The sequence below is a fragment of the Aplidium turbinatum genome, chromosome 12 (assembly GCF_918807975.1).
Source record: "Aplidium turbinatum chromosome 12, kaAplTurb1.1, whole genome shotgun sequence".
In the NCBI taxonomy this organism is placed as follows: domain Eukaryota; kingdom Metazoa; phylum Chordata; class Ascidiacea; order Aplousobranchia; family Polyclinidae; genus Aplidium; species Aplidium turbinatum.
Window position 1 is genome coordinate 8846770 of NC_137483.1, and position 23622 is coordinate 8870391.

Consider the following 23622-nt stretch of genomic DNA (forward strand, 5'->3'; position numbering starts at 1 on the left):
CAAGTGTAGGTTGCCATGGCACTCCTTGTTCAAATCATGCACGAGGTCACAGAAGAACACGTATATTGCAAGTAACCAAGTCCACGATAAAAGCATAAATAAATAACGATGGCAGATGAAATTTAATCAGAAAGTTACTCAACCTAGTACAGCATAAAAAAAGTTTTAGGACTAAAAACATTTCGAAAGACAGAAGCTTTCATCGAAATCAGAAACTTAGCAACACGCATAAGGAAATCGCTTTCCACATTGTGGAAGTCTTTCATGCATGTGGAACAGTATGAATGAAGTTATGTGATAAATGGCGATGTTTGAATAAATATTTGTCCACACCATGGCCTACAAAAATAGACGGCCTAGACACCGTACACAAGCCTTCAAAACAGAAGGCTGAAGTCGATTGCAGATAAGCATGTTACTTGAGTCCAATATATGCTTCAAATGTTTTCATTGAATTGTGTTCAAGTGTTTGTTTATCATCGGAATCTTTGAAATAAGATGTGCAAACAGAACATCTATATATAAATTCAATAGTTTTTATTGGCAGGTATTACTTTATCAACCATTAATTTGCTAAAATTCAAATTTCAAAATGAAAAAGTATACTGAAACACTTGAAACTTTTTAGGTACATGTAGAACCCAGGTATACCTTTATCTGCAATCCACTTCAACCTTCGGTTCAGAAATCTTGTGCACGGTGTCAGGCCAATCTATTTTCGTAGGCCACAGTCCAAACCTAACAGGCAAATCAGAGCTTTTTTACACTGATTCAATGCCTGCAGACGTTGAATCAATGTTAAAAGTATTGTAGTGACTTGCGGCAGCAAAAGAGATTTCAAAAGGCAAAAACAAAGCGGACTGTAGTGGCATATTTTCCCAGCATTTTGGTTACTAGTTTGGTTTTGGAAGCGCATTTGATTTCCGACGAAAAATCACCACTACTTCTACAATTTTTGTCGGAAAAAAGGCGAAAAGTTAATTGCTGATGACAATTTTCTCCCGAGACGTTAGAAATGTTTACAAACACTAATTTTACACTGAAACACGCAAATACTGAAATTTCTCGAAAAGATTTGCTTCACTTGAACGCAAAGCACGATTCTTGCGACCAAAACAAGATCTAAAAATAAGATTTGCTTTGAAATTTGGCTTTTCGATCACTTAGGATGAGGGCTTGAGCTCATGTTTGATAGCAATGGTCAGGGTAACACTTGGCAGTGGTTGGCATCAATTCAGCCAAAGAAAGCGTCCACAGACGTTGAATCAACGTAATAAAAAATATTGTTTCTTGGGTATAAACATTCCGATTGATACGATCATACCCAGACAGCAAATCAGTCGTTTTTTACGCTGATTCAACGTCTGCAGACGCCTGATTTGCTGTCTAGGTACGCATTGTAGTCATGTTCACACTGTCACTTTCTCAAAATCCAATATAGATGACAATCTTTGGATTAATTCATTTTAAAAAAGTTTCAATGATTTGTGTCAATCATCAATGACTTGCCACTAGTTCACAGTGTAACCTGGTCAAAAAAGCGACCTTTGATTGCTGGGTATATGAATCTACAACGGGCCGAATCAATTCAATGGCTGCTCGACACCTGCCCAAACATCTAGACCGCGTCACCGCCACTGCCCAAGGGTGGTAAAAGGCAGAGCCCTTCGACCCCTGGAGTGGCGAAGAAGGTTTAAACGAAAAAGATATTTACAAAATCAAGTCTATGGTTAATTCTTTCTAAAAAGAAAATTGATAAATATGCGCTACTGACAACCAGCAAATGGTGCATTTTTACATCGTGTCTACGTGTTACGACGGGCAACCCAGGGTTACAAAGTTTAGCATCATATAGCTTGGTGTCACTGTTGTGTGATCAAAAGATGCAGATTATAGTATTATTGATCGATACATGGAAAATAATCAAGGGTCTTTTGAACACTGCAAACACAGACGGCAAAACTCGTCATTTTTTCATTGATTCAACGTGACGTTGAATCAATGACGTTGACAATGATCGTCATTGATTCGTCGTCAATCAATGACGTTTGAATCAATGACGATTTTGCTGTCAGGAAGCAGCTCAACGTGACGACACAATCATCACTGCAGTTACAGAAAATTGTTTACTGGCGGTATCAGCAATTGGAGTAGCTGGAAAATAGCTAAAACAAACGTGTAATCAACATCACTTTATGTTGAACTTATAAAACAACTTGCCTATTAAGTTGGGAAATGTTAACCCAGACAGCAAAATCCGTCATTTTTACATTGATTTAACGTTTGCAGACGTGTTGTCTGGGACTTTGCATCCCTCCACCCCAGGCAAGAACAATTCAGAGACAAGCAACTTTGAAAGCTTCAAGCAACCAGAGAGATCAACTCCTAAAAGTGGACTTGTTCTACATAAATGCAACGCCTGGAGACGTTAGATGGACGTCAAATAAGAAGAGTTTGACACAAAAATAGATGTTTGATTGACAGAAAAGCAAGGTTGCATGTTGGCGGTTTAAAACCTGTAAAGCAATGATTGAAAGCTGGGTCAGAGCAATAAAAACTGGAACGTAAATAGGTTCCAGAAAAGCATTCAATTTCATTTCGTGTCAGTTTGATTGAAAGCGACACATTTGCACAAACACATTGCATCTTCATTAACAAAAGTTTTAGTTTTTACATCGTCTTAAACGACGCAAAACTATCTTCTATTGCGTTGTTTCTCTGTCAGATCAGTACTTGTTTGTTTTTAATAGGATAGCCGGCTTTTGCGTTCAGCACAAAATTGCACCATTTTGCATTCAGACAACGATGAAGCACAAGAAAGTAACGAAGAAATACGTCGGTTGGCAAGCAAAAAAATAATAAAACAAAAAACGCAGGGTGGTGACAAGTGTACAGACACAGCTCTTGGTAACAATACCCAAGCAGCAAAATACGTCATTTTTACATTGATTTAACGTCTGCAGACGTGTAAAAATGACGTATTTTGCTGTTTGGGAAATGATTGAATAAACAAGGTGACTTGTAGTCACGGTTGAGTGATTGCACTTAAACAAGACTGGTGAAAGTGAGATTGGTAAGACACAAAGAAAGATGAACAGCTAGCTGACGAATTTTGCAATATTTGCGTATCATAATATCAAAAGAAAAGCTTCTGTTTGCCGGATGTGACGTGAATTCCATTGTTCTTCACGAAACTTTGAACATCCGGGACACAGAGCAAACAAACCCACCTATCCTACGTCATAAAAAAAGAAACACATTTTGCAATAAATGAGAGTGACGTTTCAACGTGACGGCAGCAATTTTTTACCGATGATAAGAGTAACAAGTACAAAGGATGGGTAAATATAGCAGTGATGTAAAATCGATGTCGCTTTCAGTTCTGGAAAGACGAGGCGTGGGACTGAACACGAATCGGATTTTTGCCAAATTTTCAAATTTGATCGAACACTTTAAACTAAATAACAGAAACACAAAAAAAGCAAAATTTTGATTTTTTTTTGCTATTTCAGTAAGATTGATGTTGCTAGCAATGTCCAGACAACAAACTGACAGATCTTGCTGTCTGGATGTAGATTGGACGTACTAAACACACGAAACAATCAATAAACAAAAGTTAGACGGAAAAAAAGTTTTCATAAAAAACAGTGACGCGATATACTCTTGACTTCATTGTTTTATATTGATTCAATAATACGACATTCGACAAAGCAAAATAATCCTGATGCAGGCTTTGTAGTCAGCTGGAAAACGTAATTGTGTTCTGTAAACCACAAGCTATTCTTCCTAAAGAAAAGGTTGTCTTTCAAGCGTGATATGTTGGCGTTTTTATTGTTGCAACCTCTGAAGTGGCACAACAACGTGAATGTGACGAGATAATAAAAACGTAAAAATCATAAAAAGTACAGCTAGCCAAATCCGTGATTTCTGCATTAATTCAACGTCTATACACAATACACATTAACTCAACATAAAAACACTGATTTAACTAGCTGGGAGGACAACTTTTGTCAGCTGGATGCAGTGTAAATCATAAGACTATGCAGTCCTTGTTGTTGGCAAAACAATAGGTGCTGACATTTCTTATTAAGTAAGAAAAGATAATATTAAAAATGAAAGCAACCCGAGAGACACAAGTTGAAAGCATCCGTGAATTTCTCAAAATATATCTGAGATAAAAAATATATCTGTCCAGAGGAAGAAACCAAAGAGATGGCTAGAGTTAGTGAGAGAAGACAACAGTGCAAAAAAACCCGATAGAACCAACAACAATCGGGAAGCATGAAGAAGGGGCTATAAAAACTAAGGAACCCCTGCTAGCGTGGACAAACGCCAGGCTTCACCTAATAAAGATGGGACAAGTGGATGATGATGACCGAGCTAAAAAGATAAAAATTATCGTCTAAAATAGCCTTGCTGGAGCGCTAATGCGTTTAAGTGATGTGATTGTTGTTTTTAAGTGGACAGTGGAAGTGTAGCAGTACGTAAATATGAAACGTACTCCCATATAAATAACGCATTGCTGAAGATATACTACGCGGAAACAGATGATTGTTTCAAAATCTGAACGCCCTCGCTTAATCAGGCGCACGGTAGGTGTCACTGCCTTTCATTACATCCAGCTAGCAAATCAGTCCTTTTTATATTCAGTCCTTTTTAACGTCTGCAGATGTTGAATCAATGTAAAAATGGGCTAAATTGCTGTCTGGGCGACAACTTAGGACTAATCATCGAAGCTATCGTCAGTGATGGTGAAAAAAATGACACAAAAAGTAATTTGAGTTACCAGTGGAATCTAGGCGCGGTATGATGTGCGAAATTTCACTGTCTTATAATTGTCTGACATTTGATTTCTTGAATGGGTTTTTCTTTGGGTAGCTCTACGCACAACGCTAACTTGACGTGCTAAACCAGCAAGCAAAATTTGTTCTTCTTGCATCATTTCAATGCCTAGCGATGTCCAAAAGACGAAGTTTTGTTGGCTGTAAATATTTGGAGCAGTGGCAGGAATAGCTTGTAGCTGCGTTATCAGTTGAAAAAAATTGCTGGCAGTGAGTCACACTTCGTGCAAAGTTAGATGCGTGACGTCATGTAGTGATTTAGCAGACGTCGGTATAACACTGAGCTTTGTGCCGCGTTTCAACGCACTCCACTTGGTAGCGCTCCCAAAAAACGACCCGATCCCTGGACTTCGCGGTCTATTACGAGTGAGTGACTTCAACGGCTTGTCCTCCACAGATAGGGACTTCTCGAAATCGGTACAGAGGTGTACGATTTCAACGTTTTTATTATTATTATTATTGTTGTTGTTGAAGTTTGAGCTTAATCCAATCATCGATGTTGGTCTTGAATCAATGGGCTGAGTGGTAAAACCTGTGAAAATAAAAATTGAAGCTTTTATTATGATAACTGTTGGCAATTGGAACTTTCGCACCGTGTAAAATTTCAGGCCAGTTTGCTAGAATGGTTTAACAAGAATAGTCAGACAACGCTTGTTTCAACACAGTAAGCTCTGCGGGGAATCGTTTATGCGCTTTCAGCTGTAATCAGTATAGAGTTCGAAGCAAAGATGAATGCAGAGCAATACGTTTTGTGAAACAATCTATGTTGTCATTAAATAAAGATACACACAAATTTCAGCTTTTCCGCTTCTAAAAAATTGTGGAGAAGTGTTAACCCGACATCACAACACTAGACGAAGTATCCCAGTCAGCAAAAGTTACCGTTTCTATATATTTTCAACGTCAAGAGAAAGCAAACTAATGTAGAAATGGCAACTTTCAATTGCTGGATTATTGACGCAAGAGTTTTTGTGATTCTTCATTAGATAGATAACCACGTCATAGAATGTCATAAAATCAATCCTTTTTGCATTAATTTATCGTTTACAGACGTTGAATCAACACGAAAAAGGAGTAATTTTCTGGCCAAGAGACTCACCGGATTCGCTAAGGTTCGTCATTGATGTCGACATTTTCTTGGCTTCCACCGACAGAAAGTTGTTGTTCGATCTCACTTCGACAGGAGATTGAGCTTTTTCCAATTCAGCTAAACGAAGACGACGTTGTTCATTGGATCAATTCGGCGCTAAAGATCTTTCTCAAACTTAAAATTTATTGAAATCCAACAAAGGGTTTCCCCAAAAGTGATCTTCCAACAACTAGGCCCTTGCAACCCCCAAACATATCAACTCACTACACAAGTTTCCGAATCTGGCTGATTTTATTTACTTGCTTTGTTTAACCGTTCGATTGCATCCTAAGTGAAGAAGACTTGTGTAACTTTTCATCCTCAATAACATCGAGAGATCGGAACAGAGGTTGTATCATGCTTTTCGAAAAGGAATTTTTTAGTTACAAAAGTAGTGGCGGCTTTACATTAGTATAGTTTTGGTTTTACTTCAGATATATCTAACAAGTTGACTCATAAAAAGAATTTTTGCGGTTGCGAGATTCTGCAGAAAATGACACTTTGGTTCACACTGAGAGGCTTCAAGTTTCAACCTACCTCCAATCCTCAAGGCTTCCATCTGCTGGACCTCAGCGATGCTTTCTTTCACGTCGTTCACAAACTTGTTCATGTCGTGATCGTTTGGTGCGTTGAAGGTTAGCAACACTTTGCTGTCCATGGCATTGATCAAGCGAACGCCGTGAGAGAAACCTGATGAAAGATTGCTGATGTTGCTGCGGTATGCACAACTAGTGGCATCCAAATATAGAGCATTGGAGTTGTAATTATCGGACTGGGAATTTTTCGGCACGGTTCAAAAATATGGGACAGATTTCCACAGAAGATCTGTTTGGGATTTTGCATAAGCCAGCATGCTTTTGTTACAAAACAAAATTTTGTATTTGGCTTTATACAAAAACTTAATTTTCCAGTTTCAAATAATACACTTTTGAGGGTTCAGGCAAATGTATATCAAAGACCATGTTTGGCAACTCTTATGTTCATTCGTCTATGGTACATATATACAAGGTCTGTAAGCTTCAGATCAATGATTTGGTTGAGCTTCTTGTTAAATTCTTGTTATGTTCTTGTTCTTGTGAAAGCAGTTCTTGTTACATTGATTCAACATCTGCAGACGTTGAATCAATATAAAAGGACCGATTTGCTGGCTGGTTGCCGGTCGCCCACTGAATCATTGGAGACGTCATTGCCACGCTTGAGTAACTTTCATTTCCTTATTGTACGTCACATCGAACAAGGAAATAACCGAAAACCAAAAGTTTCTATTCTGCACATAAGCTTGCTTGTATTGCAAAGCCGTCGGCTGTTCAAAAAGCCACCAGCACATAAATACCACCAATGCCAGCTATAAGAACCCGCCCTTTTCACACGAAGTCAACTTCAGACATATTGACTGGCGTAAAAAAACAGTGGATTTCGCCATTTGGAACCAGCGACGGCTAAGCTAAAAATAAAAAATCACTCACTAGTGCTTTCAAACGTTATCACCGTCATCCCATGAAGAGAGAAAGACTGCCTGTATGAGTAGGTCGTTCCTGTCTTCTTCTTCTGCAGGATCTTCGTGACCTGAACACAGCAGAACATTAGATCTGAATCACGCTCGAATCCTTGGTTTGTCGGGACAACAATTCAGACGTAGACGGTTAAACCGAAGTGGTTTGCAAGATATCAAGAAGCGAAAGGGAAAACTTACTGTGAGGCAAAGAAATTGTCTTTTGTGGCCGTGTTTGCTAGAGCTATCAACATGTATTTTGTACTTATGAAAAAACGGCTTCAAGTATTCGGACAAGTAGTACTACAAGTACATACTTCCGTGCAATGTACATTGTACAATGTACATGCCAGTGAAAAGCGGACTTTGACTCTCTTTTCAAAAATAAAAATTTAAAATTTATTTTGAAAAACTTCTTACTGCTAACTTTACATCGATCGAAATGTGACTTGGCATTTTAAATCTTCACCCTACGTTAGATTGGAAAATGATTAAAACGTATCCATGAGGTCTGGACGGATATTCGTAAGCATTTCTGAACCGAATGTAAACTTACTGCGTGATCTGACACTATTAAAACGAGTACTTCTTGTTATTTTTTTAAAATTTGATCCACTTTATAACATAAAATTGTTTTACGACGTAAAAATAATGTCAAAACTTGGTTAATTTCACGGTTTCATTGTTCAACTACACCTTTAAACCTACCAAGATCATGTCGTTGAACAAGAAAACCTCTCTCTGGTGCGAGCCAAGCTTCTGTGGTTTGATCGGGTCGTTAACTTGGAACAGTCGGCAGTAACACACCAATCGGCGATGAGGTACGGCCAGCACCGGCTTCTTGCCGACTATGCTGTTTTCTACCTGTTCAAACAAGATAACACGTTTAAATCCTTTGCAAGGTTTAAACGACAGGGCAGGCTATGGGATTCGAAATTCCATTGTACAACGTAGAATTCCCTATTCCATAGCATATCTTAATACAAAGAAAATACTTTTTTTTTATAAATACTTACGAATATCTTGCACTACGTCCATGAATGGAGAGCATCTATATCTTTGCTTTTCAAGAAGTCAGCCCAAAAGGCATTATTAGTCCATAGGTTTATTATCCAAGCAGTAGAAATAATCGCAAGTCTCATATTAATCATTCAAAAATCTAATCGCTAAGTATTTCAACCAGTTTCTAAAAAACGTAAAGATATTCGATGTATTTATCTCTTCAATGGAGAAATCCATTTATTAACCAATCCCAACCAGTATGAACAAAGTGATTTCCAAAGCTTTAGTAAAACTATTGCAGAAAACCGCAGCCACCTGCACTACTTGTGTCATGTGGTCGTCCAGTGTTATAAGCTCCCGGTCTCGTATGCGATTAAATATATTCTTCAACAGCAGTTCACTCAGGTCTTCTCCGTTGTCCACCCCTGGAGTAACAAAAGATGGTGATAAAAAACTTGCATTGTTATTTAAAACTTAAAGACAATCTTGATAGAAAAAGTAAATTTTGATGTGTGTTTTGAAATTTTACCCATCAGCCACTGATATTCCGACATTCAAGGCTGAATCATGTTTGACACTAACTAATTTTCTTCCAACGTTACATCAACACAAAATTCTAACCTCTCAAGTTCTTTATAAAAGCTGACTCCGTCATTCTTTTCTCGTGCTTCATGTTGGGGGAATGAAGGTCAGTGTTTAACATGATGATGGCGAAAGCAAGGACAAATATAGAGTCGGGATTCTGCAAGCTTTCAATCAGCTTTGGATTGCAAGTGCAGTATCTTTGTGAAAAAGCCTGTCAAATAACGACCAGTCAAGTTAGCAAGAGGTAGGTCAGTTTGAATAAAACTGGATTGGTAATAACGGGTGCCATGGAATCGAAGATGAAAGACTGAATTCAGGTGTTATTCAGAAGAAAAAAAACCGGCATTGTATTTAGAAGCAACATGAGAACATTGGTATTAAAAAAGAATAAAATTTTATCGTCAAGTTATGATTCACTGATGCATCTTTGAAAAATAAACCAAACATTTGCAGCATTCCAGCCATAAAATGTTGCTTTTTTTTATATCACTTTATAACGATTGGTGGCGTTGCCGTTGAAGCAATGCAAAAAGGCAACCTTTTCTAACTGGAACTCACTGCGTTTGTTGATTGTGGAAAAATAACAAGTGAGAGACAAAACCAAATTAGAGAAAATAGAAACGTTAACAACGAACAGTCAAACCAATGGCAAAAATGTGTTGCAGCAACAGCATACCTCAACCAGGCGTTCAACTTTTTGAGCCTCTCCTTGAACTTTTATCTGCGCTTGAAAGGTGCGCAGCGCTTCATCCAACTCTAAACCGCTGAAATCCATCAGTTCACAAACGGAGCTGAAGAAATCAATATCGGTTGATTAAAATAAAGACTCCGGCAAAGACAACTGTCAGGATTTTATTGAAACCAGTAATTAAAAAACATCATAACAAATCATTAAAAATAGAAAGAGAGTAGAAAGTAAGTGAAAGTTGGGCGTCAAAGTTTAAAGTGGGCATTACTATTAAAGGAAAGCACAAACTTTACAGTTCGCCCGCAGATCAAAACAATATTCCTACAGTTGAGGTGAAGCCATTGGATTGAACCAGCCTGCATCCAAGAAATGTCACAATCGTGAACATGTGACGTTTGTGATCGTTCACGAATAAGCGGCTAACCGTGACCGCTACGTGATCAACAGGAAACAAGCAAACCAATTGAGGCGAGAGTCTGAGCCAAAACAATTGCCCATAAGAAAATTAAACTTGAACAATAGCTTCAAGAATTGTCAACGCCAAGGTTTCGATTCGACCTTGTTCCAGCTCGAATGTCTGACAAGTGACAACACACAAATAAATTCATTTCTTTGGGCATTGAATGGAACGCAAACGAAGCATGCCTCGATACATGAGAAATCATCTTCCTTTAGCACAAAGCAGTTGCATTCTCACATAACAAAAGTTTTCTTTTACCAACATTGTCTGAGCGTTTTTTCGGCTTTGCGGCAAAACAGCTCGTAAAATAACTTTTAATAAAAAAAATGGACTCGATTGCTTACGAGTTTGAAAATGCCACTAAACACAATATTACAACCAACGCATTACAAATCATAACGTCAAAGAGTTTCACGTTGCATCGATGACATCGAATTTTAAACGACAAAATCTAGTAAAATCTTGAATGTTTTGTCGCCCACCCAACCAACCAAATACTTCCGGTGCTATATCGTCAGCAAAATCCTACAAAATGACAACTTTTGCTGCATGTGTGCAACAGAGATGAGCAAATGCACTGAGCGAAAGGTTGGTCATTTATGTAGCAACAACGTCAAATTTCAATCCAAGGTAGTTTGCGAATTCCATTGGTTGAATAACCAGCGCTGTATTTTTCAAGCACCGAATAATCAATAGCGGAATCGGAGACCACATGACTTAAATGATAACTTTCCATAATGTTCAAATCCTAAAGTACCAACTATAATAAACAATTAATATAACTGAGTTGTGTTGAATATATTTATTATAGCTGAACCTTGAATGAACATAATGTATGTAGGTAGCAGGAAAAGAGTCCGTGAGCTGTACACTACAGCACCACATCAAGCAAAGCAAAGCTTAGAAAACACGCCCATCGGTTTGCGAACATAATCCAAAGCAAAAACCTTGTTCCATATCTACTGATGCGAATGATCTCCAGATATCAATAACGTATATAAAGGATTATATAACATAATGTAGGTCTAAGCTGCAGTTTAGTGATATTTCGATATTTATAATACCAAAAGAATGCGAGAAAATAATTGTGAAGAATAACTGCAGACAGAGCCCCTGCTTCAACCTTCTAAGCCTTATCAGAGATGCGATGTGTTTTGGAAAAAGCAAACCTTGTTATGATGTGAAACTTATTTGAGTAAATAAATATTAAATATAAAGTAATTATTCATCAAGGCAAAACTTCTTTCTTGCCATGGTTCAACGTCTACAAACAATAAAACAATGCAAAAGGCCGGTTTTTGCTAGTGGCGTAAATAAATAACAACCTTGAAGAACCACATAGGAATAAAAAGTTGCCAAATTTGCATTCAAAGTTATTTTAAAAGGTACATTTTCACTGGCTCGATAGCACAAGAGTTCGTTTGTTGCTTTGAAAACTTGAGCCTGATCAACCTGAGAGGAAATGCGAAAAGCTCGGTAGAAGGACTAACAGTAGCAGAGGTTATTAAATTACTCCTTCACTGGCGTTAATCCAGAGATAACAAATGTTGAAAACGCCATAACTTGTTTGATCAAACGTCCAATAACGTGAACAAGAGAAAAGATCTACAACGTGGACCAGTAGTGTACCTGTTGAGCAAATAAGGATAAAAGAAGGTCGTTTTTTCAACAGCCTGCAAACTGCGTACTGATATTGTGAGTTATTATTTGTGTTTGACATTGTTTTGATTGAATCGTAATGCTGCACGCGTCGAAGGATGTCATTAGCGTCGAAACGAAATACATTTGTTTCGCACTGTCCTGCTTCACACGTAGAAATCCTTACTCGATGAAAGGTTTCTTATGGCCACGGTGTCGGTGTGGATGCATGAATATCTCAATGCAACTTTCGTATTTCAACCTGATTCAGCAAAACACCACTTAACCCTACGCTTTGTATAACGTGCGAGCCAACTGGAAGAAATAATGGTGCCCACAAACTGCTTATCAAAGCAAAAACTCCATTTCTGTCAAGCTGATAAATCAACAACATCGAGAAATTATTCGACATATTTAGAAACGGAGTCACGAAAAGCCCACGCCCTTGATGCTCCACCAAGATACTGATGATAGCAAATGCTTCGGTAAACTCAAGAGTAAATAAAAAATGCACATGACCTAGTGCTTACAAAACAGGTACTTAATTCCTAAGTTGTTCTAGCATTGTTTGACTAAGCGACGGGTTGAGTACAACTATTCAAACAATCCTTAAAAGCAACGAATGGGAATACACTGGCGGAACAACAATTGAGAAATTTACGTTTAATTTTTAGACCTATAGTTTTAGAGAAAGCACAAAGAGCAATTGAAGACCTGAGTTGTAGAACTACTGCAGTCACATTTTGAGGATATTGAGTTACCACCAAAAATGTTTTGTATGATGGGCGGTCAATGCCTGTCCCCCCGCAAAATTTGATTAAAAAACGACTTAATTTCGCATACCACACGCTGGTATTCGCGTAGAAACAAAAAATTGAACAAAGTTGAAAGAACTTTAACTTGCTTTATCTCAAAAGTCGTATTTTCGACTTAAGTAGCTCTTCAACTCAGGTCTTCAATTTCAACAACTGAATTAAGTTAAACAACTAAATTAATTTAAAAAATGAGTAAAACTACATGTTTATTGATAAACATCTAGGTTTTTAATTAAGGCTCCAAGCCGCAAACGCTTGATTGATTTCTTAGTTTTTGTATGAAATCGACACAATATTAAATCGTGTAGTGTGGCGTGGTGTCATGGCTTGTGGCAAAAGATCGCAAACGTTCTATCAAACATTTATCAGGTTCAATGTTAGTGTGAATGTATTTATGCGTCTGTGATACTCAGGCAAAATCATATACATTTCACCTCTAGGAAATCATGAACGCTTGTGCATTTGCCTTGCATTGACTCAGATTCTAATGAAAACAAGCTTAATCAACAAGGAAGTAACGGCTAGATCAAAATTGAAACACGTACAGACAGGCAATTGTGGTTTTAGAAGAAAAAAGGTACAAATAACGTTTAACAAGCATACACACCGCGAAGGCATGTGATCAGGATAGACAAGAGATCAAAATGCCGAAAACGATGTGATTGGCCCATTTTTAAGAGAAGAATCTGATGTCATTTCCGATTTCGACGTCTCATTGGTGGATTTGCAGCAAGCAAATTAAAATTACTTTATAGGTTGCACGATTTTAAGAAAATAGAAAAAAAATACAGATTGCAGAATCCGGAAAAAAGCAAGACAATTGAGAACAAAGATTTGCAACGCTTTTGTGATGACGTTTTCTAAAGTTTTAATATTAGCAACAAAAATGAGATAAAACTTACTCTAAAACCTCTTGATTGAAAACCTTCTGAGTGTTTCCTAAGTATTCGCCGACCATTTGTCTGCTTAGTCCTTTTCTGTTCAGAAGGAAGCCAGCAACAGTAGGCGGTGTGTTGAGTACAAACCCATGCTCAATCAGAAAGGCGAGGCCCTTACTTGGCTTTCTGCAAAAAGCGTTACATCATTAATTTTTTTATGATTTGTCCTTCGAGCCAACAGCCTGTGTGAATCACTTGTGCAAAAAAACTTAAAAAAACCAAAATTCTAGTTTGAAATGTCAAAAATTTAGCTGACGCAGTAAATTGGATGGGAACTGTCAAACATCCTGAACAAGTGGACTTGTAAAACGGTTTCAGACCAACTTACTTGTTGAATAAGTTGAGGCCAATTCTGTACAACCGTTTTCGCATGACGTCATTGCTGACGTCACCAATCAGGCTGCTATGGACGCTAAAAGTGCTTTTGCGCTGGTACCCGCTCGTTCCGTTTACTATGCTTGATGACATCTCGCTGCATATGCTTGCGGTGTCCGAGCTGCAAAGAAAAGCGCTGATTGGCGACGAAACTCGGTAAGTGCTACAGAAGATTTTGCATGTTTCATACTGGATCACTTTGCCACAAAAAGGCGAGATATTCCCAGCTAACAAAACCAGTTCTTCTTACATTGATTCAACGTCTGTAGCTGTTAAATTAGTACCAAAAAGAACTAATTTTCTGACTCGGAAGAAACAGCAAAAGATGCACACACAAGATAATTGAGTTAATATCATACTAATAATGTCAAGCCACTAAGTCCAGTATCAAAGTTTTTCAAGCACAAGACCAAACTCAGTGAGGTTTCATTTAAACATAAACAACTTCGCAAGTGTTTATAATTCGACAGGTATGCGATAAGCTGATAAGTGACCTATAGAAATTGTTTCTTGCTACTGCACTATCACCACAACAAATTCAATAATTCTGAATTAGAATTATGACTAAGCAATAATTTGCCCGTAGGCTACTATAGTGGCTGAAAGTTCACGAAGTCAAAAACAATTGCAACAACGAGTGCAAGATTGAGAAATATGACCCAATCAAAACAAAAGATGCCAATTTCGGAAAAAATGATTAACAAAGGACAGCTTATTTTTCCACAAAAATTATGTTTTATTCAAACACATTTTTCTAATACGGTCCCAGACAGCAAATCAACCACTTTTTATTTCATTGAATCAACGTCTGCAGAGTGCAGACGTTAAATCAAATGTAAAAACCGGTTGATTTGTTGTTTGGGGCTAAGGCTTCCACCCTCAGGATCACGACCCAATAGGTCAAAAATGGGTGATCCTGGCAAAAATGGAAATGTTTAGGCCTCTTGAGGCAGGGTATCCCATCATCTGAGAGAAAAATGATTGTCATTTGCTTCATCTACAATACATCATAAACTAAGGCAGTAGCACAATCATTTCCCATTGGCCAGAGCAAATCTTCCAACCAAGATTAGACGTTCTTATCCAGAAATGAAAATTAACAGTTAAAAAACTTCTTCTACACACAACCAAAAACCATGGTTAAGTTCAAAAGTTTACATTCATTTTCGGTAGTTAAGCCAATTTGCCTTTCGCAAGAGTGTTACCTTTTCACGCTCTCCTTGTCAGCTTCGTTGTCGTTGCTGGTCAAACTGAGCTCTGAGTTCGTTCTGAGCCACACAGGTGACACTCTCCGGTTTCTCCCTTCGCCGTCACTATTGCGGGATTGGGTTGAAAAGTTGTTGGGTTGCGAGGGTTTTCTCAGTTGCACAGTGGGTGTTTCTGCATGCGCAGATGGGTTTTCTGGGGTAGCCGAAAGCTGTGCAGGCAGAACCACAGTTTCATACCTGAACAAAAAGCACCAAATAAAGCAATTTCCTACTTCAAGCGGAAAACGTCATTTTAAAAGCTTTTGGATGGTAAATCCGCAAATAGCAATGTACAGTATATCGTCAAGCTTCACTAAATCGTTAAATGAGAATGAACTTTAAAACGCCAAGATGGATGCTTTTTATTGATATGCAATGTCAATAAATGTCAACACAAATATGTGTATGTGTATTCAGTTTTAGTTTGCACCACAAAAGCTTTCAGTAAAAACCGCTTTAATTCATAATTACTTCACGCTTGAACTTGTGTTTCATATGAGCTTCATTAGTGTTTTAACTTTTAACGAACGTGTTGACTTTTGGAAATTTATTTTCGGTACACTTTTAAAATTCTTAACTTTTCAATACCCTAAAACTACTGCATAGCTGTTCAACCAAGCGAGCTTCAAAAGCAAATATGATACCAGACAAAATATTGTTACAAAATAATGTTTTCATTTTAATTCAGTCGATATTTGTATAAGTGGTTGTACTTAGAAAACGAAAATAAACAGCTTGTTCTTATACTGTATGCTGTAGCAAGAAATAACCTTTGAAAGGTAAAGTTGCGATACGCCATTTTGTCCGATACTGCTACAATTTTATGAGCAATAGGCTTTTGCTGACATCTGGTAAAACTCTACAGGAAGCTATGACAATATACAGAGGGTAGAGTTTAGTGTACTGCATGCCATGATGCTGTACTTTTAAACAACGGAAGCTCAAAATAATTGAGCTGCGGTCAGTCAAACTACGTCATTAAAATCTATTCTACAGCGACAGTAAAATACTGAGCTGCATGTAGCATAGCCGAAACTGTAATCTTTGCAAAACGAGGCATCAAAATTGTTTTAAAAAATCATGACTTCAAAACTAATTCTGGTAATCCGAAATGTTGTGGCAATAACCAATTTATGCGTAATTCTGCCATCGTTAAACAGTGCTAGATGCTGGCACGGAGGGCACGGTCAGTTTAAAACCGGCATGCATTGAAGTGGATTTAATTTTCAATAAAAAATGCTGTTCCTTGGAAAAAGATTATTACTACCGTTACCACATCCTAGCTTGATTGCTGCAAGACAAAACGACTACGATAGCCAATTTAAGGACACCTTAATAGTTACCGTAACACAAAGTTTTGTCTTCGAATGATAGAATACGCCCCGTACAAAGTCGCTTACCCATGTCTCTTTCTTCTGGTTGAAACAAACTGCAAAGCAGTTGGGGATGCATCAGCTAATATACGAGCCACCAATTCGTCCTGGCTTGGAGGAGCTGAGTTCCGTGTGGTGGCTTCTGTAGTTGGAGGGCGCGCAGTCTTTGGAATCACAGTGTCACTTCTTTGCAGCTTATCGGAATCGTAAAATCCACCGACGTTGAGTCCTTCGCCTATTCCGTTGTTGCTTTTAGAAGACACTGCTTGGGTGACCGGTTGTGTTGTGGTCATTTTGTGACCGTCGCTGTTCTTGAATATGTCATTAACTTGTTGTTGACTTGGTTGTTTGAATGAATGTTCCAATATAAGTTCCATCACTTTAACGCCATGCTCATCAGTATTTTTATCACCTTTTGGGGTACCACTCGAAGTCACATCGTTGTGGGACAGCTGTATGCTGTTGGCATCTATAGTTAAGCGGCGTATCTTTGAATGCCTGATCTTTTTAAAATTGACTCTCATCCGATATTTGCGGTAAGCTTCTTGGATAATTCGTGCAGCGTGTTCACAATTGGCAGCACCTCCATAGAATTTCTGCAACAAATGTACCACAATTAAACGAAACATAAAAGTATATGCTGTGATTTATGTACAAAAGGAAGTAAATATACTGGCAATCAAAAAATATCAAGATCTTTATAGATCAAACAAATAGTATGCCACGTAAAGTCATGTTTCGAGTTTTAAATGAATATGAGTGTAAGCTTTAAATTGCTACTGTACCAATGTTTCATAGAAATTCACAAGGCTTTTTTCTAATAGTTGCTAAAACTGGCTCCTACTGGTCCATGCTCTCTTTCAAAGCAAGAAAACGCAACATCTGATTGAGCAATAGTTTCCGATAGTCATTTGAAATTGGGACAAACGCTCTATAACCTTTTTATTTAGTCCCGGAATTAAGCCTCATATCTAGCGAAACAGGTCGTCCGAGGCTTTGGACAAATACAGTACATATACTTTCGTAGCTCACATGCGTTGAAGTTTTTCCTTCAATTGCGCGCAGGTGAGGCAACTGCTTCCTTTTCCAAAAATGTAGCACTAAAAGGCTAACTGACACTTAAAACACCAGTAACTATCCTATTTTACCAATATAATGAAACGATACAGAAGATCTATGGGACCTGTGTGCAATATGGTGTGCAATATGGTGAAAAAAGCTACCACTTGCTTCTGGGTAGCACAAACGAGCTGTTGGCACCGTCTAAAGACAAAGAACATGCCGAAAATGCTACGGTCTGCTTAAAATTCCATTTAATAACAAGGAAATGAGGCTTCTGGGCAACACGGATTCTAATGACTTGTCGTGAGAATTAAATCTTTTTAAACATTTTTATAAATTCAGATATCAATACAACTGTCAATCAACTAATATAAACTGACGACTATCGATAATTATTTATAATGCATTCAGTTGTTTTGTCTACACAAAATTTACATATTAAAACGACCAGCAAGATCGAAAAAACAGCAGAATAACCTTCATGAATATCTCATACCTCGAAGATGAATACTAGAAGACATGGCTAGGAGATAACAGCTGCATTGTTAATACGATACGTCACAACAATGATTGGACTAAATTGCTATACACCTGCTTAAAACTACTAAAATACACGCTTTCTGTTCAACAAGACAATACAGCTGAAGTTTATGCTACGGCGTTCTTACAAGTCATTCTGTAGTTGAAGCTTTCTGTGTTCGGTGAGTTAGAAAAAGCTTTTGTCTTTTTTTTTACAAATCAGTACAAGGAAAACAAATATTAGGAAGATATCACCATGTTTCTCAACCTGTTACTCAATGATAACTGACAATCTACCTCTCCACAACCGTGCTGTTTACCGTGACTGTGCGGCAGGATATGTGTGTTCCAGAGGCTATAGCAGTCTTTTTATATCTGTTTTAGCTATATTTAAGGTGTGAAAGAATGTTGCCAACACAGTGCACTGACGTATTTGACCGTGGCACAAATCACGGTTACCTGTCACAGGTGCGATTGAACTTCAATTCCACTTCTGGTGCCAAAACCAACAAGGAAACTACCAACTTAGCATACGAACCAAAATACTGCTACGGTTGTTGCAATCCCAGGGAGCAAATCAGTCCTGTTTTGCGTTGATTCAACGAAAAAAAAGAACCGATTTACAGATTGATGGTGCACTTCGTTAGCCACTTCAGTCGGCTTGCACATAAAGGTTTTGTATGTATGAGATTGAGTCATAGCGGTTTGAGTTGTATAATGCAGCGTATGCAAATCGAAACCAAATTTAGAATCAAAACATTGGTACAATAGGATTCTTTGATCAGAATAGTTGCAAGGACGCAAATACCTTTCCATTTTATCATTGAACTATGTATTGCAATTCAACAATAGCTAAATGCAAGACAGAAATAACACTTCCACAAGTGGTTTTTCTATCCTGTTAAGTTCGATAACGGTAGAATTCCGTAACATTTCCTATGACAAACGTCTTGTGCAAAGTAGAGTACGCCGTTACAACAACCATACGGCAGAAATTGAAGCAGCTGCCAGCTGAATTTAAAACAATCAGTGTTGCCCTCTCAAGATTTATGTAGCGAAAACCATAGTGTAAAGTTTAACAGTAACAATGATGCAACAAATATAAACTTCGATTTAAATGTTGCATTTTCGTAAAACCCTTTTCATTCAAATACCGAAAATCGCTTAAAGGACGGATAGGTGTTACCTAAGATCAATTCCTTTATAAAAAAAAAAATCTTCACAGAAACTCTTTGCTACTACTCTTTGCCAAAACTAGACTGTGCATAAGTTTACACTTTCAACGCTGTACCTTAAATTGACAATGCAATCCTTCTTTCAAATCATTTTTCCAACTTCAATGAAGTAATATGGTGCATCGAAAAAGGCAACAAAATGACACATTAAAAACCCCAAATAAAAAAATGTCATTCTCCTCTTACCCTGATAACTTCGACTTGTCGGTCTCGAATGTCCGAACTTAATTCGTAGTCATCGCCCAGGCTCAACCTTGCATCGTTCTCTTCCAAGTGTTTCCGCTGAAAACTGCCTGACCTTTCAACAACAGCAGAACCAAAGCGTTCGTGACTTTTGGTTTCCATATCGTCAACTGCGTCTAAAATGAGCATTTTGGAAAATTTAAAGCAAAGATAGAAACGATGCGACGAATGAATCAATCAAGTTAACGCGACTACCGTAAGCAGCAACAGATCTGAAATAAGACTAAAAAAATTGAGTTCTTTTTTTAAAGAAAATTACTATTACGTGTTGGTGATGGTTTTACAAGAATAGCACATGAAGCGTGGAACATTGCCATTTCAATTCTTGTTAGAATACGTTTCTGATAATTAGGACCAATCGAAGCATGATATTTCATGTAATCGCTTTATCGACAATGTGATAAACGAGGCTTCGGATATTGTCTTGTACGCTTTGGTTTCATGAAATCAGAACTGAGAACCAAACAACACCATGGAAGAACTGATTAAAGTGCACATTTCTAACCAATTATGCAAAATTCCAATTCTTGGTGCGTGTACGTCGCTATAATAGCATCTGGACTGGAAGCCAAACGCTAAGCCTCACCTAGCACGGCAAACGAAATTGCCATATTGGTAGTTTCTTTTTTTTGCTTGGCAGGCTGCTTTGGCATTTTGATATAGTTTTGGCGTTTTTTTTTTTAATTTTTTTAACATTGTAAATAGTTCAAAAAACTCTGTTTTATCAATGCGTAGTAGCTTATTAACAAAACATCAGGTTTGAAAAACAACTTTTCCCGAATCTTGATGATGCTTTCCATAAACTTGGATCTTGGGCTGATTTTGTCAACAGCATGATTAGTACCATAGCCTAAGATGTGGCGACCGTGCCATATTTTAATCTGAAAATGTATTAAAAAAGTCAAATTTCTAAAATCTGGCGTTAAAGCCGTCAATGTGACAATCTTGTTTGCCGTGCAAGATGAGGCCTAGCGTTTGGCTTCCAGTTTAGATGTCACGACAGTATAGCGACGTCCACGCTTGGTGGAACAAAAATGTGCTCTCTCAATTTAACTGGTGCAGCATTTTTGTGTTGTGTCCCACCTTGCAAAATCTTTCATTTTCACATTGTTCACCCAACGTCTGCAGACGTTGAATCAATGTGAAAAAGAACAGGTCAGTGGCCGAGTGGTTTCGCCTTGACCTGAGATCGATATCAGGTGGAGTCAAACCGAAAACTTTAAAAACGGTAAACCTACCGACTGTGTGCTTTCTTGCATAACGCAGTAAGAATAAATTGGGTAATAATGTGATGACATTTTAAAGCTGATGTATATAAAATTTCAAATGAGCGATGTCGCTAAAAGACCATGGCTGTTGTAGAGCGGCAATAAATAAAACCATAACATTATTATTAATGTGAAAACAAAAACGGATTTAAAACCAAAGCAAGTAAAAAGGACTGAGTCAGGGTGACAATCCCCATATAGCAAAGTATTTTCACATTGAACCAATGTCTGTAGACGTTGAAATCAATGTAAAAAACGTCTGCTTTGGAGTCTGAAAAAGGTTGCAAAAAGTGATAAAAAATAGTCACTGTTTAAAACGTCTTGCTGTTTTGAAGTTACAAAATCAAGTACTCCATAACAGCAGCATGATGGTGACAGTTTTAGTTCTTGGTTCACAAGCGACTATTTAATGATCCATGAGTTGAGAATAAATCAACAAAAAATGACCTGGGCCATTGCTAGTTTCGTGACGATTTGTCAAAGACGTTTCTTTGCTTCGGAACGAGCTGCTCTTTTTTCGATGACGTTTTTTATGGCTGGAGCGATTCTCAGATCTACAAGAAAAAAACGTGATGAAAATAAACAGTAAACATATCATGTGTACTAACATGAAGGCATGAACCACGTTCACGAAAAAATTCAATTGTTATTCATGGTGTTGGTTGCATAAAAACGTATTCTCCAAAAAAAGGAATTTATGTTGGAAATACTGCACAAGATATATAATTGTCCGAACAATCCCATCAAGCAAACACCGTAATTTGCAGGATTGAGTTTCCATGTAGTATGTATTGGCACAAAAAAAAAGTTTCTAACAAAATATCAACAACTAATAACATAAAATAAAAAGTGACAAAAGTACAATAAACACCAAACTGTTCTTCCTTATGAAATGCATTGGCATTTAGATATAAAATCAAATATAGTTATTATTATACTATCTAAACCCTTGACAGCCTGTTTCACCAAAATGGATCATCAGAAGGTTCTTATTAGATATAAGTGCACAATGCACATGCTGGAGAAAATGCTTGCATCCAAACTTGCAATATTTTAAGTTTATCCAAAACTCGATTTTATTTTAAGATCACACAGTTTAGCAGTATAGGAAGTCATGTCTTTTCCATGTAATCTGCTACTTTCGCACAACGTGAGTAACGGTGATGGACCATTATTAAAAATTACACATAAATTTATCACATCCTTCACAGCAGAAACAATTTAAAAAGTATGTAATGTATGCATGCAATATATACAATACGTGCTAAATAGATGTGTAATTGTGTACCGTAAGCATGTTTTATAAAACAGAAAGATATTTAAACCTATTGCATAAAACACTGCAAAACTTTTTCTTCAAACCCTGATTTATGCATTAATGATTATTAAATAATGTCAAATAAAATCACACATACAGTTTTAACATATATATTAATAAAATATTAAATGTTAAAAAATCCACTTGTTTAAATAATATAAGACATTTTCTTTTATCTTTTCCTAAAAAGGCAATTTAGTAATGTAGAAGTTATGCTAAACTGCAGTGCATACTGCATATGATCCACATTTATTCAAATTATGTACTGTACAGTAATGATTGCATGCAATGTGAAAACATATTGCAACTTACGCATGTTTTTCCAACTGAGATAGTTTTTCCAAAAGCACACCGCGAGTTTTGGTTAAGTTTCTAACTTCTGCTTGCAAGTCAGTAATCTGAGAAGCTTGCTGCAAAATTATTGCATCTTGTTCTTCAATAACAATCGTTAGCTCAGATAGAAGATATTGGGCTTTGCTGCTCTCACACTCTTCCATGTTGTTTGGGAAATTCACATTTTCATGATGATTAATTCAACAATGGTAAGGTAGATTATTGGCACAACCTAATGAAATATTTCACATTTTTAATAACAATCCGTTTAGTTTTTGAAATTTTTGTTTCTAATATGACAACATCCAAACAGAAGCACCAAAAAATTGGGTTTGCAACTATTCGGTGAGTCCGATTCGGTGAGTCTGATTCGGTGAGTTCCTAACCTCTAACCCCTAACCCTAAAATGACAATGATAATTAGGCTACGGTACCCAATAATTTAAAAAAAAAAATTAAAAAATTCCCCATTAAGGGATCGGACTCACCGAATCGGACTCACCGAAACGGGCCATTCCGCAAAAAACTAGCCTATTTCAGAGGTTGTGAACCTTTTTAGGTAAGAGAGCTATGAAAGCTACATTTTTGGAAATGTATTTCTGTGAGAGCCCTATAATGCTTTAACACTTACATCAGCTAACATGCAGTAGCAGCTGATAAATTGTAGAAGTGGGGCCCTCATGTTTCGCTGAAGATGAAAAAACCAGCAAGGAAAGAATCATGAAAGTACTTTCACCATACAACCAACAATTACCTAATGTTTACTAATCGTTTACTTTTACATTAGGTAAATTGACATTTAACATGACGAAATTTCATGTTCATAACTGCATATGCACATGAAGATTTTTTTAACAATAAAAGGCCTCTACACTCATTTATTCTTTTGGCAACAATGCAAAGGCTGTTCTAGATTACCAGATACTACTGACCTGAAAAGTTTACTCAATTTTCAAATTGCATCATTTCTTTTAAAACTTTTGATTTGTTACCAGTGATCAATCACTGGTTTGATTTTTGTCAAGAATCAAAATCGTTGGTACGATAGACATTGAATTGAGA

The 23622-nt window shown here is 37.3% G+C and overlaps 1 protein-coding gene across 1 annotated transcript; it reads right to left on the reverse strand.

The window, feature by feature from the left end:
• Window positions 1–46: 46 nt before the first annotated feature.
• LOC145780557 (IQ motif and SEC7 domain-containing protein 1-like) lies at window positions 47–22725 on the reverse strand. Its single transcript, XM_082592184.1, has 15 exons — window positions 22541–22725; window positions 21358–21464; window positions 19586–19752; window positions 16611–17179; window positions 15169–15408; window positions 13917–14084; window positions 13553–13714; window positions 9726–9840; window positions 9086–9260; window positions 8780–8889; window positions 8171–8326; window positions 7437–7536; window positions 6508–6660; window positions 5941–6048; window positions 47–5373 (listed from the first exon to the last, which is right to left on the reverse strand). Exons 1-15 carry the CDS (start codon window positions 22723–22725, stop codon window positions 5057–5059), a joined length of 2832 nt encoding a protein of 943 aa, XP_082448310.1. The 3' UTR covers window positions 47–5056.
• Between the last annotated feature and the right edge of the window lie 897 nt (window positions 22726–23622).

Bases quoted from the DNA above. Each gene is read 5' to 3' on its own strand.
- LOC145780557 (XM_082592184.1), bottom strand. From the start codon at position 22,725: ATGGAAGAGTGTGAGAGCAGCAAAGCCCAATATCTTCTATCTGAGCTA. The intron at 9,841-13,552 runs GTAAGTTTTATC...TGATTTCTTCAG, and splicing joins TTCAATCAAGAGGTTTTAGA to CTCCGTTTGTGAACTGATGG. The intron at 6,661-7,436 runs GTGAGTGATTTT...ATCTTTCATCAG, and splicing joins GATAACGTTTGAAAGCACTA to GTTTCTCTCACGGCGTTCGC.